The sequence below is a fragment of the Hemiscyllium ocellatum genome, chromosome 25 (genome assembly GCF_020745735.1).
Source record: "Hemiscyllium ocellatum isolate sHemOce1 chromosome 25, sHemOce1.pat.X.cur, whole genome shotgun sequence".
Lineage (NCBI taxonomy): Eukaryota > Metazoa > Chordata > Chondrichthyes > Orectolobiformes > Hemiscylliidae > Hemiscyllium > Hemiscyllium ocellatum.
This window is the reverse complement of record NC_083425.1, coordinates 34,323,871-34,338,532: the sequence shown is the minus strand read 5'-3', so window position 1 is coordinate 34,338,532 and position 14,662 is coordinate 34,323,871. Positions and strand designations below refer to the sequence as shown.

The 14,662-nt window shown below is 43.3% G+C and overlaps 1 protein-coding gene across 1 annotated transcript in view; it reads right to left on the bottom strand.

Annotated features, from left to right (window-relative positions):
- cfap52 (cilia and flagella associated protein 52) overlaps window positions 1-14,662 on the bottom strand; it is a 92,582-nt gene that overhangs the window by 40,696 nt on the left and 37,224 nt on the right. The window contains exons 9-10 of the mRNA XM_060844551.1: window positions 14,392-14,540; window positions 14,137-14,282 (exon numbers count right to left, since the gene is read on the bottom strand). Coding sequence (XP_060700534.1) covers window positions 14,137-14,282; window positions 14,392-14,540 — 295 coding nt within the window. The remainder of the gene's footprint in view (window positions 1-14,136; window positions 14,283-14,391; window positions 14,541-14,662) is intronic.

Sequence of the window (14,662 nt, the reverse complement as noted above, 5' to 3'; positions counted from 1 at the left end):
TAAGGGGCAACATTTTCATGCAGAGGTTGGTACATGTTATGGTTCTGTTCGCCGAGCTGGGAGTTTTTGTTGCAAACGTTTCGTCCCCTTTCTAGGTGACATCCTCAGTGCTTGGGAGCCTCCTGTGAAGCGCTTCAGTGCTGATTCCTCCGGCATTTATAGTGGTTTGAATCTGCCGCTTCCGGTTGTCAGTTGCTGTCCGCTGCAGTGGCCGGTATATAGGGTCTAGGTCGATGTGTCTGTTGATAGATTGTGTGGATGAGTGCCATGCCTCTAGGAATTCCCTGGCTGTTCTCTGTTTGGCTTGTCCTATAATAGTGGTGTTGTCCCAATCGAATTCATGTTGTTTGTCATCTGAGTGCATGGCTACTAAGGATAGCTGGTCGTGTCGTTTTGTGGCTAGTTGGTGTTCATGGATGCAGGTTGTTAGCTGTCTTCCTGTTTGTCCTATGTAGTGTTTTGTGCAGTCCTTGCATGGGATTTTATACACTACATTGGTTTTGCTCATGCTGGGTATCGGGTCCTTTGTCCTGGTGAGTTGTTGTCTGAGCGTGGCTGTTGGTTTGTGTGCTGTTATGAGTCCTAGTGGTCTCAGCAGTCTGGCTGTCAGTTCAGAAATGCTCCTGATGTATGGTAGTGAGGCCAGTCCTTTGGATTGTGGCATGTACTCATTTCGTTGTCTTTCCCTTAGGCATCTGTTGATAAAATTGTGCGGGTATCCGTTTTTGGTGAACACCTTGTATGGGTGTTCTTCTTCCTCTTTTTGTAGTTCTGGTGTGCTGCAGTGTGTTATGGCCCTTTTGAATAATGTCCTGATGCAACTTCGTTTGTGTGTGTTGGGGTGGTTGCTTTCATAGTTCAGGACTTGGTCTGTGTGTGTGGCTTTTCTGTATACCTTCGTGGTGAATTCTCCATTCGGTGTTCTCTGTACCATCACGTCTAGGAATGGGAGCTGGTTGTCCTTTTCTTCCTCTCTCGTGAATCGGATTCCTGTGAGTGTGGCATTGATGATCCGATGTGTGTGTTCGCTATTTCTGTGTTTTTAATGATTACAAAGGTATCAGCTGCATATCTGACCCAGAGTTTGGGTTGAATTTGCGTTAAAACTGTTTTTTCTAACCTTTGCATTACTGCTTCTGCTATGAGTCCGGAGATCGGTGAGCCCATGAGTATTCCGTTGATTTGTTCATATATCTGGTTGTTGAATGTGAAGTGTGTTGTGAGGCACAGGTCCAGTAGTTTAAGTATACCGTCTTTGTTAATAGGTTCAACGTCCTGTTGTCTGTTCTGTATGTCCAGCAGGTTGGATATTGTTTCTCTGGCTAGGGTTTTATCAATAGAGGTGAACAGTGCCGTTACATCGAATGAGACCATGGTTTCTTCCTTGTCTATGTGTATATTTCTGATGATGTCCAAGAATTCTTGTGTTGACAGTATAGAGTGTCTGGATCCGCTGATCAGGTGTTTCAGTTTCTGCTGTAGCTCTTTAGCCAGTTTGTGTGACGGTGTTCCTGGTAGTGAGACTATGGGTCTGAGTGGGATGTCTGGTTTGTGTACTTTAGGTAGTCCATAGAATCTGGGGGTGTTGTTGCTTTCCGGTTTCATTCTTTGTAGGTCAGACCTGGTTATCTGTCCTTTTTTTTGTAGATTCCTCAGTGTGTTGTTTATCCTATTGGTGAGCTGTGGAATGGGGTCAAACTCCCTCTTTTGGTAGGTGTTGGTATCTGCAAGTAGTTGTTCTGCCTTTTGAGTGTACTCTGATTTGTCCAGTATGACCGTCATTCTGCCTTTGTCTGCTGGTGGTATGATTATGTTCTTATCATTTCTTAGTGATTTTAGTGCTTCTTTCTCCTTGGTGTTGAGGTTGTGTGTTTGTCTTTGAGGTTTGAGGTTGTGTGCTCACCAATGTAGTGTATAAAATCCCATGCAAGGACTGCATAAAACACTACATAGGACAAACAGGAAGACAGCTAACAACCCGCATCCATGAACACCAACTAGCCACGAAACGACACGACCAGCTATCCTTAGTAGCCATGCACTCAGATGACAAACAACATGAATTCGATTGGGACAACACCACTATTATAGGACAAGCCAAACAGAGAACAGCCAGGGAATTCCTAGAGGCATGGCACTCATCCACACAATCTATCAACAGACACATCGACCTAGACCCTGTATACCGGCCACTGCACCGGACAGCAACTGACAACTGGAAGCGGCAGATTCAAACCACTATAAATGCCGGAGGAATCAGCACTGAAGCGCTTCACAGGAGGCTCCCAAGCACTGAGGATGTCACCTAGAAAGGGGACAAAACGTTTGCAACAAAAACTCCCAGCTCGGCGAACAGAACCACAACAACGAGCACCCGAGCTACAAATCGTCTCACAAACTTTGAGGTTGGTACATGTATGGAATGAGCTGTCAGAGGACGTGGTGGAGGCTGGTACAATTGCTACATTTAAGAGGCATTTATATATGAATAGGAAGGGTTTGGAGGGATATGGGCCGGGTGCTGGCAGGTGGGACTAGATTGGGTTGGGATATCTGGTCGGCATGGACAGGTTGGACCGAAGGGTCTGTTTCCATGCTGTACATCTCTATGTCTCTAAATGTGGGCCTTGTGGAGTGCTACAAGAATGGGCCCTGAGGCCTCAATTATTTATCAGCTATACTAATGACTTGGAGGAAGGGGCAGAGTGTAATGTTTCCAAATTTGCTGATAATACAAAAAAATACGAGGGAGGGCATATTTTGATAAGGACATGAGGAATCTGCAAGGGGTAGAGATAGGTTGAGTGAGTAGGTAAAATCTTGGCAGATGGAGTTTAATGTAGGAACGTGTGAGGTCATACACCATCCAAGGGCCTAAACAGTTTTTCCAGGTGAAGTAGCACTCACCTGTACCTCCCCCAGTCTTGTGTATTGTTTTCACGGCACCCAGTGTGACCTACTCTACATTGGAGAAATCAAACGCAAACTGAGTGACCACTTTGTGGAGCAGCTCCAGTCTGTGTGCAAGCAGGATACCGACCTTCCCACAGATGGTCATTTTAACACAGCATCCTGCTCGCGTGCCCACATGTCTGTCCTCGGCACGCTGCAGTGTTCCAGTGAATTACAGCACAAACTGGAGGAACAATACCTCATCTTCAGACTAGACACTTTACAGCCTTCTGGGCTTAATGCTGAGTTCAACACCTTTTAAATTGTGAACGAGCTACCATTTCTTCCCTTTCTTTTAGTTTATTATCATGTCCTCTCTCCCCTCCCTACCATTCAAGCAGGACTGTCTGTCCTTTCAAGTCTGGGAGGAGACACACCATTGTCCTGCCATTCTCACATTCCGATCACTTAATCTGAATTATCAACACTTTTTCTCCATCAGCACCTTACACCCAGTACTCCCACACCACTGCACTCCACTCCCCCAAACTGCGTAAATGTTGTCCCCTCCACATTTCACTTCAGCTCTGATGATGAGTCATCCAGACTCGAAACGTTAGCTTGCTCTCTCTCCATGGATGCTGTATGACCTGCTGTGATCTCCAGCATTTGTTGTTTTTGGTACAGATTCCAGCATCTACAGTCATTTGTTTCTACTCCTTTTTAAAAATCAGACTGTTAGTTAAACAGAGAAATTCCAAAACAGCACAGTGCAAAGTGCTCTTGAAACACAAAAAAACTTGCATGCAAATGTACTAATAATTAAGAAGATAAATTGGAATGTTGGTCTTTAATGCTAGGAGTTTTAGAGTTTAAAAACAGGGAAGGCATGTTACAATTGTACAGCTTAACAATGAGGTTGCACCTGGAGTGCTGTGTACAGTTTTGGTCCCAGTGTATAAGAAAGGATGTCCAGGCATTGGAAGCTCTTCAAAACAGACTCATTAGGCTGATTCCTGGAATGAAGGGCTTGACTTATCAAGAATGGCCAGAAAGGTTCATCCTTTATTCAATGGAGCTGACAAGAATGATGAGCAATTTTATTGAAAAACACAAGATTCTGAGGGGGCTTGACAGGATAGATGGTGAGAAAATGTTTCACAAATGAAGGAAATCTCAAACTAATGGACATAGTTACAGAATAAGGGGATACTCATTTAAAGCTACAGAATTTCTTCTCCTGGAGGATAGTGAATGTCTGGGATTTCCTACCTCAGAGAGTTGTGGAGGCTAGATCACTGGAAGAATTTCAGGATGCAAGGGGCAAATAATTTTTGAAAATCTCAGGAGTTGAGGACTATGATGAGGTGAAGTGCAAAAGAATTTGAGGCCTGAGGTATATCTGCCATGGTCTTGTTAAAGAACGGCAAAGAAGGGTTGAGTGGCCGATAGTCTTCACCTGCTCCAAGTTCAGGACAGTTAGATTGATGTCTATTATAATGGAGCACTTAGAAAATTTCAATGCATTCAGGCAGTGTCATTATGATTTTGTGAAAGGGATTTCAGGTTTGACAAATATATTTTGGTTCTTTGGGAAAGTAATAAGCAATATGGATAAAGGAAACATGGAGATATGGTGTTTTTAGATTTCCAGAAGACATTTGACAAGGTACTCCATCAAGGTTACTATGCAAAGTCATGGTCTAGGAGGTAAATATTAGTACAGAAAGAAAATTGTTTTGATAACATGAGATGGAGAGTGGAAATAAATGGACCATTGGCAAGTTTGAAGAGATGGAGTGCCACAGCTGGGCCTGATCAATTTATTACTGCCAGGTTTTAGGATTTTTATCAAAATCCTCCAGATATGAACAATATCCTCCAACTATCTGCAGCAAATTCGTTGCATGGATAGTTCATACTGGTGCAAACAATAATTTACAGTTTAGCCAATTTGCCAACACATATGAACAATTTAATCTATTACAGTATGATTCATTTCATACTGCTAAAAAAAGCTTTCTATTGTTATTTTCATAACTATAATGTTCAGATTTGCACACATTTCAATATTCATCATTAGCAAACTCTCCCCCCATTATTAATGAGAAATCTTTCCCTATTCAAGCCCAGTTTACTTATCCATTACCTTAGCCTTAGGTTCTATTATTTCCCCCATTGACTTGTTTGGTCTGATTGCATGGTCCTTCATGGTAGATAGGTAAATTGAAGCAGTGTCAATGGGAACTCCAAGTCCCCAACCCATGTGGATAATGAGGATTTTCTATATTCTTCATCCTTCATTCCTGCATCCTTTACTAAAATATTTAATCTTTTGGACGACAGATGGAAAAACTGTATTTGCTATTTTAACACAATTAACTTTGTGTCTAAATTCCAGCCCCGTGATGTCAATAACACTTTCTTAATTTCTTTAGCAAAGACATATATTCCATTAAAAGAACACAATAGTGTCCCAATTGTGTAACTTTAAACATCACAGATTTTGTTTGTTTAACATATTTAGTTTCAGCTGTGTTTTTTCATCTGCAGCAAATTAAAAACAACAGAATATCATTGGATGCTACATCTACGCTAATAAAATGACTGATTTTGGCCATTTTACCAAGAACTTTTATAAGTTGTATTCTCAAATTCCTTAATTTTGTCGTATTCTGATTACTCAAGAGTTTAAGAAGCATTTTAGCCAATCTACTCTAAACACTGCATATGTGCATCCACTGTCTAAGACTGCACATTGCAGCTGAAGAAAAGGCTTTGGGAGTCAGGATGATTTCATAACTGCATAATTCCACCAAATGCCTTGTTCTTGTCACTGCTATAATTATTGGGTTCATTTAGTTAGATTCTGAACAATAGTAATCTCCAGGGTCCAAATGGTTTTGAGCAATGGTAACCTCCAAGACCTTGATGGTGTGGGGAATTTGACAATGATGATGAAACTACTGAATGTTCCAAAGAGATTGGTAGACTTTTTCTTTTCAAGAAGCTCATTGCTTTGCACTTGCATGGTGCAAATGTTGTCTGTCACTTATTAGATCAAGCCTGAATGTTGTTTAAGACTTGTTGCATGTGGGTATAAACTGATTCAGTCTTCAGCATTACAACTGGGATGTTGTCAGTACACATTGCTCTTTCTGGATCCAGAGTGGTCAGCTGGCTCTTGATTTTAAGTTCAGTGATTTTTTGAATTCATTCATGGGATATAGACATTGCTGGGTTTGCATTTATTGCTCATCTCTAGTTGCCCTTGAGAAAGTGATGGTGAGCTACCTCTTGAACCGCTTGCATTCAATTTTCGTGTAGCCCCACAATGCCATTAAGGAGAGAGTTCCAGGATTTTGACCCAGTGACATCGAAGGAATGAAGATATATTTCCAACTGTGGATGGTAAGTGGCTTGGAGCGGAACTCGCAGGTGGTGGTGTTCCAATGGATTTGCTGCCCTTGTGCTTCAAGGTGGAAGTAGTTGTGGATTTGAGAGGTGCTGTCTAAGGAGCTTGGTGAATTTCTGCAGTGTATCTTGTAGATGGGACTCACTGCTACTACTGAGCATCGATGGTACAGGGAATGGATGTTTGTGGATGAGGTACCAATCAACATGCTGCTTTCCCCTGGATGGTGTCAGGCTTCTGAAGTGTTGTTGGAGCAGCATTCGTCAGATGGAGCGTTCCATCATACTTCTGACTTGTGCATTGTCGGTCTATCAGCTTTGAGCAGTTGGGAGGTGAGTTATTTGAAGCAGGAATCCTATCCTCCAAACTGCTCTTCGAGCCATTGTCTTTATATGGCTAGCCAAGTTCAATTTCTGGTTAATTGTAACCTCTAGGATGTTGATAGTGGGGGACTCTGTGATGGTAATACCATTTAATGTAAAAGGACAATGGTTAAATTCTCTCCTGTTGGAGATACTCATTCTGGCATTGTGTGGCATGAATGTTCCTGCACTTTTCAGACCAATCCTAGATACTGTCTTATTTTTGCTGTATTTGGATATGGATTACTTCAGTATTTGAACAATTGCCAATGGTGCTGAACATTGCGCAATCATCAGCAAACATTCCCACTTCTGATCTTTATGATGAAGGAAAGGTCATGATAAAGCAGCTGAAAATGGTTGGACGTAGGATACGTAGGACATGGGACATAGGATCTGAGAGATCCCTACAGAGATGCCCCAGAGCTGAGGTCACTGATCACCAACAACAACCACCTTCCTTTATGCCAGGTATGACTGCAATTAGTGCAGAGATTTCTCCCCGATTCCCATTGCCTCCAGTTTTGCACAGGGTTCACGCTCAGTCAAATGCAGCCTTGATGATAAGGGCAGTCACTCTCTCCTCACTTCATGAATTTAGCATTTAAGTCCATGTTTAAAGTAAGGCTGTAATGAGATCAGGAGCTGAGTGGCCCTGTTAGAATCCAAACTCTGGATCAGTGAGCAGATTATTGTTAAGCAGGTACTGCTTGATGACACTGTTGATGACACCTTCCATCACTTTAGATTGGGTGTAGACCGATGGGCCTATAACTGGCCGGAGTGGACTTTTCCTGATGTTTGTGTACAGGACATACCTGGGCAATTTTCCATATTGTCAGGTAAATGCCAGTGGCGTACCTATACTGGAAAAACTTGGCTAGAGATGCAGCATGTTCAGGAACACATCTTCAGAGTTTTGTCAGTTGTTACAGTATTCAGCTGTCTCGTGATTTCATGTGGAGTGAATTAAATTGACAGAAGATTGTCATCTATGATTTTAGGATCCTTTAGGTGAGGCCAAGATGGATTATCCTCTTGGCACTTCTGACTGAAGTACTGATGTGGTAGGCTCCCCTATCATTGTGGATGGGAATATTTGTGAAGTTTCCTCCTCCAGGTGGCTTGTTTAATTGTCCACCACCATTCACAACTGGATGTGGTAGGACTCATGAGGGCAGAGTGGTGGATGTGATCTATATGGACTTCAGTAAGGCATTCAACAAGGTAGCCCATGGGAGACTGGTTAGCAAGGTTAGATCTCATGGAATACAGGGAGAACTATCCACTGGCTCAAAGGTAGAAGACAGAAGGTGGTGGTGGAGGGTTGCTTTTCAGACAGGTGGCCTGTGAGCAGTGGAGTGCCATGTGGTGCTGGGTCCATGACTTTTTGTCATTTATATAAATGATTTGGATGAGAACATAGGAAGTATAGTTGGTGAGTTTGCAGATGACATCAAAATTAGAGGTGTAGTAGACAACAAAGAAGGTTACATTAGAGTACAATGGGATCTTGATCAGGTGGACAGATGGAATTTAATTTAGATAAATGCGAGGTGCTGTATTTTGGAAACGCAAATCAGAGCAGGACTTATACACTTCATGATAAGGTCCTAGGGAGTGTTGCTGAACTAAGAGACCTTGGAGTGCAGGTTCATAGCTCCTTGAAAGTAGAGTTGTGTGTAGATAGGATAGTGAAGAAGGCATTTGGTATGCTTTCCTTTATTGGTCAGAGCATTAAGAAAAGGAATTGGGAGACCATGTTGCAGCTGTACAGGACATTGGTTAGGCCACTTTTGGAATATTGCGTAAAATTCTGGTGTCCTTCCCAGAAGGGTGTTGTGAAACTTGAAGGGTTCAGAAAAGATTTACAGGATGTTGCCAGGGTTGAAGAATTTGAGCTGTAGGGAGAAGCTGAATAGGTTTATAAAATCATTAGGGGCATGGATTGGCTAAATACACAAAATCTTTTCCCTGGGTGAGGGGGAGTCCAGAACTAGAGGGCATAGGTTTAGGGTGAGACGGGAAAGATATAAAGGGACCTAAGGGGCACCTTTTTCATGCAGAGAATTGTACGTGTATGGAATGAGCTGCCAGAGGAAGTGGTGGACGCTGGCACAATTGCAACATTTAAAAGACATCTGGGTCAGTATATGAATAGGAAAGGTTTAGAGAGATATGGGCCAAGTGCTGGCAAATGGGACTAGATTAGGTTAGGATATCTGGTCGGCATGAACGAGTTGGACTGAAGGGTCTATTTCCTTGCTGTACATCGCTATGACTGAAGATCTTAGATCTGATCTATTGGTTGTAGATTGCTTGGCTCTGTCATGGTGTTTGTCCTATTTGCAGTGTCGAAAAATGTGTTGCTTGAAAAGCGCAGCAGGTCAGGCAGCATCAAAGGAGCAGGAGAATCGACATTTCGGGCATAAGCCCTTCTTCAGGAATGAGGAGGGTGTGCCAAGCAGGCTAAGATAAAAGGTAGGGAGGAGGGACTTGGGGGAGGGGCATTGGGAATGCAATAGGTGAAAGGAGGTTAAGGTGAGGGTGATAGGCCGGAGAGGGGTTGGGGGCGGAGAGGTCGGGAAGAAGATTGCAGGTCAACAAGGCGGTGCTGAGTCCAAGGGTTGGGACTGAGAAAAGGTGGGGGGAGGGGAAATGAGGAAGGTGGAGAAATCTGCATTCATCCCTTGTGGTTGGAGTGTTTCTAAGCAGAAGATGAGGCACTCTTCCTCCAGGCGTCGTGTTGCCATGGTCTGGCGATGGAGGAGGCCAAGGACCTGCATGTCCTTGGTGGAGTGGGAGGGGGTTTTAAAGTGTTCAGCCACGGGGCGGTTGGGTTGGTTGGTGCGGGTGTCCCAGAGGTGTTCTCTGAAACGTTCCGCAAGTAGGCGGCCTGTCTCCCCAATGTATAGGAGGCCACATCGGATGCAGCGGATGCAGTAAATGATGTGTGTGGAGGTGCAGGTGAATTTGTGAAGGATATGGAAGGATCACTTGGGGCCTTGGAGGGAAGTGAGGGGGGAGGTGTGGGCGCAAGTTTTGCATTTCTTGCGGTTGCAGGGGAAGGTGCCGGGAGTGGAGGTTGGACCTGACGAGGGAGTCACGGAGGGAGTGGTCTTTCCGGAATGCTGATCGGGGAGGGGAGGGAAATATATCCTTGGTGGTGGGGTCTGTTTGGAGGTGGCGGAAATGACGAAGGATGATACGATGTATATGGAGGTTGGTGGGATGGTAGATGAGGACCAGTGGGGTTCTGTCCTGGTGGCGATTGGAGGGGCAGGGTTCAAGGGCGGAGGAGCGGGAAGTGGAGGAGATGCGGTGGATAGCATCATCAACCATGTCTGAGGGGAAATTGTGGTCTTTGAAGAAGGAGGCCATCTGGGTTGTTCAGTATTGGAATTGGTCCTCCTGGGAGCAGATGCGGCGGAGGTGAAGGAATTAGGATATGGGATGGCGTTTTTACAGGGGGCAGGGTGGGAGGAGGTATAAAAAAATCTAGGTAGCTGTGTGAGTCAGTCGGTTTATAATAAATGTTTGTGTTGAATCGGCCGTCCGAGATAGAAATGGAGAGGTCTAGGAAGGAGAGGGAGGAGTCTGAGACGGTCCAGGTAAATTTGAGGTCAGGGTGGAAGGTGTTAGTAAAGTGGGTGAACTGTTCAACCTCCTTGTGGGAGTACGAGGTAGCGCCGATACAGTCATCGATGTAGCAGAGGAAAAGGTGGGGGTTGGTGCCAGTGTAGCTGCGGAAGATGGTCTGTTCCACATATCCGATGAAGAGGCAGGCATAGCTGGGGCCCATGCGGGTGCCATGGCTACTCCTTTGGTTTGGAGGAAGTGGGAGGATTGGAAAGAGAAGCTGTTCAGAGTGAAGACCAGTTCAGTCAGTCGAAGGAGGGTGTCAGTGGAAGAGTACTGGTTGGTTTGGCGGGAAAGGAAGAAGCAGAGGGCTTTGAGGTCTTAGTGATGGGGGATGGAGGTGTTTAGGGACTGGATGTCCATGGGTGAAGATATGACGTTGGGGGCCGGGGAAGCGAAAATCATGGAGGAGGTGGAAGGCGTGAGTGGTGTCTCGAACCTAGGTGGGGAGTTCTTGGACTAAGGGGGACAGGACCGTGTCAAGGTATGTAGAGATGAGTTCGGTAGGGCAGGAGCAGGTTGAGACAATGGGTCAGCCGGGGCAGTCAGGTTTGTGGATTTTAGGCAGGAGGTAGAAACGGGCGGTGCGGGGTTGTGGAACTATGAGGTTGGAGGTGGTGGATGGAAGATCCCCTGAGGTGATGAGGTTATGGATTGTCTGGGAGATGATGGTTTGATGGTGGGAGGTGGGGTCATGGTCAAGGGGACAGTAGGAGGAGGTGTCCGCGAGCTGCTGTTTAGCCCCAGCAATGTAAAGGTCGGTGTGCTTCCTCCTTCCACCTATCGCATCCCCCAAGTCCCTCCTCCCTACCTTTTATCTTAGCCTGCTTGGCACATCCTCCTCATTCCTGAAGAAGGGCTTATGCCCGAAACGTCGATTCTCCTGCTCCCTGATTCTGCCCGACCTGCTGCGCTTTTCCAGCAACACATTTTTCAACTCTGATCTCCAGCATCTGCAGTCCTCACTTTCTCCTATTTGTAGTGTCAACAGGATGATATCATTTTTTAAGGAATATCTGGTGCTGCTCTTTGCTTGCCCTCTTGCACTTTTCATTGATCCAGGGTTGATTAGTTAGTTTGATGGTAATGGTACAGTGCAAGATATGCTGGACCATGAAGTTGGAGATTGTGTTGGGATTCGACTCTGCTGCTGCTGATAGCCCACATACCTCATGGATGTACAGACTTGAGTTGCTAGATCTTTTTCAAAGGCTATCACACTTAGCACAATGATAGTTCCTCACAACGTGTTGTAAAGTGTACTAAGCTAGTCTTGGTGATAGATATTTAAGCCCCCTCACATAAATACATTCTATGCCTTTACTACCCTCAATGCTTCTTCCAAGCAATGTTCAACATGAATTCAACATGGTACTGATTCACCAGTTGCAGGAAGGTAGTTGGTGAAATTGGCAGGAGCATGACTGACCATATCCCATGTAAATTCATGGCTTCTAAAGTGAATATTGGGTGTTTTCAGGACCATTCCATTCCAACTGTATAGCACTTTGCTGTCACCTTGATGGGTCTGCCCTAATGGTAGGACAGGACATACTCAGAAATGGAGGAGTCTGTAAAATGAGTTATAATATATAATTTGCTGAGCACAATTATGTAAGGCTATTGCTTGACTAGTTTGTAGAGCAGCTCTGTCATGCTTTGACAGAGCTGAGTGGCTTGATCGGCTGTTTCACAAAGCAGCTAAGTATCACAAACTGAAATCATGTATAGGCTAGACTAAGTTGGTATAAGAAATATCCTTAAGTGCATCAAAGAATCAGACAAGCTGAAAGTCAATGGGAATTAGGGGAAAACTCTCCACTGCCTGCAGTCCTACTCAACAAAAATGAAAATAGTTGGGCTCATTGAAGGCTAATTATCTCAGCTCCAGAACACTGTTACCAGAGTTCCTCCAGGCAATGCCAACCAAAGACAACTCCAACAAGAAACAGTGTAAACATCTCCCCTTGACATTCATCATCATTATCACTATCAAATTTCCCATCATCAACATTCTGTGGGGAAGTGGGCCACCATTGACCAGAAACTTAACTGGTCACATCAACATTGTGGCGACAAGAGCAGATCATAGGCTTGAATTCTGTGAGTAGTAACTCAGCAAAGCCTTCTGATCATCTCCAATATGCAAGTCAAGGACGTGATGAAATACATTCCACACATCTGGACGACTGCAATTCCATCAACATTCAAGAACTATCATACTATCCAGGGCAGAGCAGTCCAATTGACTCCATCCACCACATTATGCATTCACTGTCCCTGGCAACAAGCAATGCAGTTGCAATTTAAACCACTTACAAGCTACACTGTAGCATTTTTAGGTACATGAGAATGTATTCATTTGAAAGTTCCCCTCCAAGCTGCACACCATCTTGACCTAGAAATATATCACAGTTCCTTCATTGTCAGTGAGTTAAAATCCTGCAACTCCATATTCAACATCAACCTAGGGCTACCTTCGTCACACGGACTTCAACAGTTCAAGTCGGTCATACACTAACAATGAGGGATGGGCAATAAATACTGGGCTCGAGTGCCCATTTCCCATGAAAAATGGAAAAAAATCCTTTCTCATTCCTCACATTTACTTTTGCATTGTCTCTTCCAATTTTCTTCCATCTTTCAGTGATTTGTGGGACTGATGGCAGGCTATTTTAAATAGACTGACCAGATAGTTACTCCGATATTTTCTTTGTAATATGGAGAATATCTTATTGCAATGTAAAAATTTTGTCTGTATGAATCTCTAAATGCCACATAATAGTCACATTAACCCGTGGGATTAAAGAAGCGGAGGGAAATAGATACAAAATTAGCTAACAGACAGGACATATACGGTATTGAACTGTTCTTTCAGATTACAGGAAAGTATACAGTTGTATCTATCAGGGTCACTGTTCTTTTTGATATTTATAATAATTTGGATTAGGGTTTGAAAGTTATAACCTTAAAGTCTGCAGAAAATGCATGACTTGTAAATATAATAAACTATGAAATGGATTCAAATACATTTCAGGTCAACACATTGCAGATGTAATGACATATTTAAGGGGAATTTAGATAAATATATGAGAGAGAAGGGAATGGAGTTAAGATGATGAGGTCAGTTAGATTTTGAAGGATGGGAAGAGGTTAATTGGACTAGTAAGAGGAATGAGGGACTTCAGGTGAAGAGACTAGAGAATCTGGGATTGTGCTGCTTACAGTAGAAAAGGTTATGGAGAGATTTAATACAATTGTTCAAATTATTGAAGTTTTGAGAGGGCAAAATAGGCAAAAACGCTTCCAATGATAGAAGGGTTAATCGATCACCAGAGGTAATATCTAATTGACCAAAAAGGTAAAAAAACACATTTTCATGCAACATGTTTTTATAATTTTGAATTCACTGTTGGCTGGGGGAGGGGGAGGGGAGAAGAGTGAAAGAAGCTCCCTTAAATACTTCTAATGGAGAACAAATACTTGAAAAGGGGAAAAAAGGACAAGGCCATGTAAGGACAGAAAGGGAGTTGACTAAATGGACATCTCTTTCACAGAGTTGATATCGGCACAATGAGTAGTCTGGCCTTCTCCTCCTTCTGTAGTGTAAAGTTCAGCATCTGTTTCCGTGCCATTCTGGACCATAAATATGGAAGGCAGAGAAAACACAGTTTTAAGAAGTCAACCAATATTACCATAGAGCAATATTTCACCATTATGTGGAACCACCGTGATCTGAGCTCACATCATGATTATTAAAGTAAATGCATAAAAATATTACTAAGTTTTTTTTCCAGACATACATTAGATTGTGTTGTGTGTACATACCTGCCCTTCACCACCTCCACTGATTATTTTCTTGCAGTCACTAGTGGCAGCAATTGCTGTGACACCGTCATGATGGGCATTATTGATTGCATACATTAATTTGCCAGTCTCTGGTGTAAAAGCACGAATCTTCCCATCATTCCAAGCTATGGAAATTTCAGATTTGGAAATAGTTCTCAAAATAAGGTGAAATATGTCCAACAAAAAAGGATGAAATTCTATTGGTTTACAGTTTGAATAAATGCTATTACATACCGCTAATAATACTTTTCCCATCTTGCATAAATTCAATGGCATTGCAAGTCATATTAGGCACAGAGATTCGCAGGAGCTCTTTATTGGTGGGTGTATGCCAGATTCGTATTTCAGCCTTTGAACATGTTCCAAACAGGTCTGAGGTTCCACTATATTTGAGACAAATAGGTAGCAATTAACAAAGCCTTTTTTCAAAGTTTTTAATATCTGTTGTAAAAAACCATAATGAATTAAGGAAAATTCCTGAAGATTTCCTTTGGCTTGTTAGCAT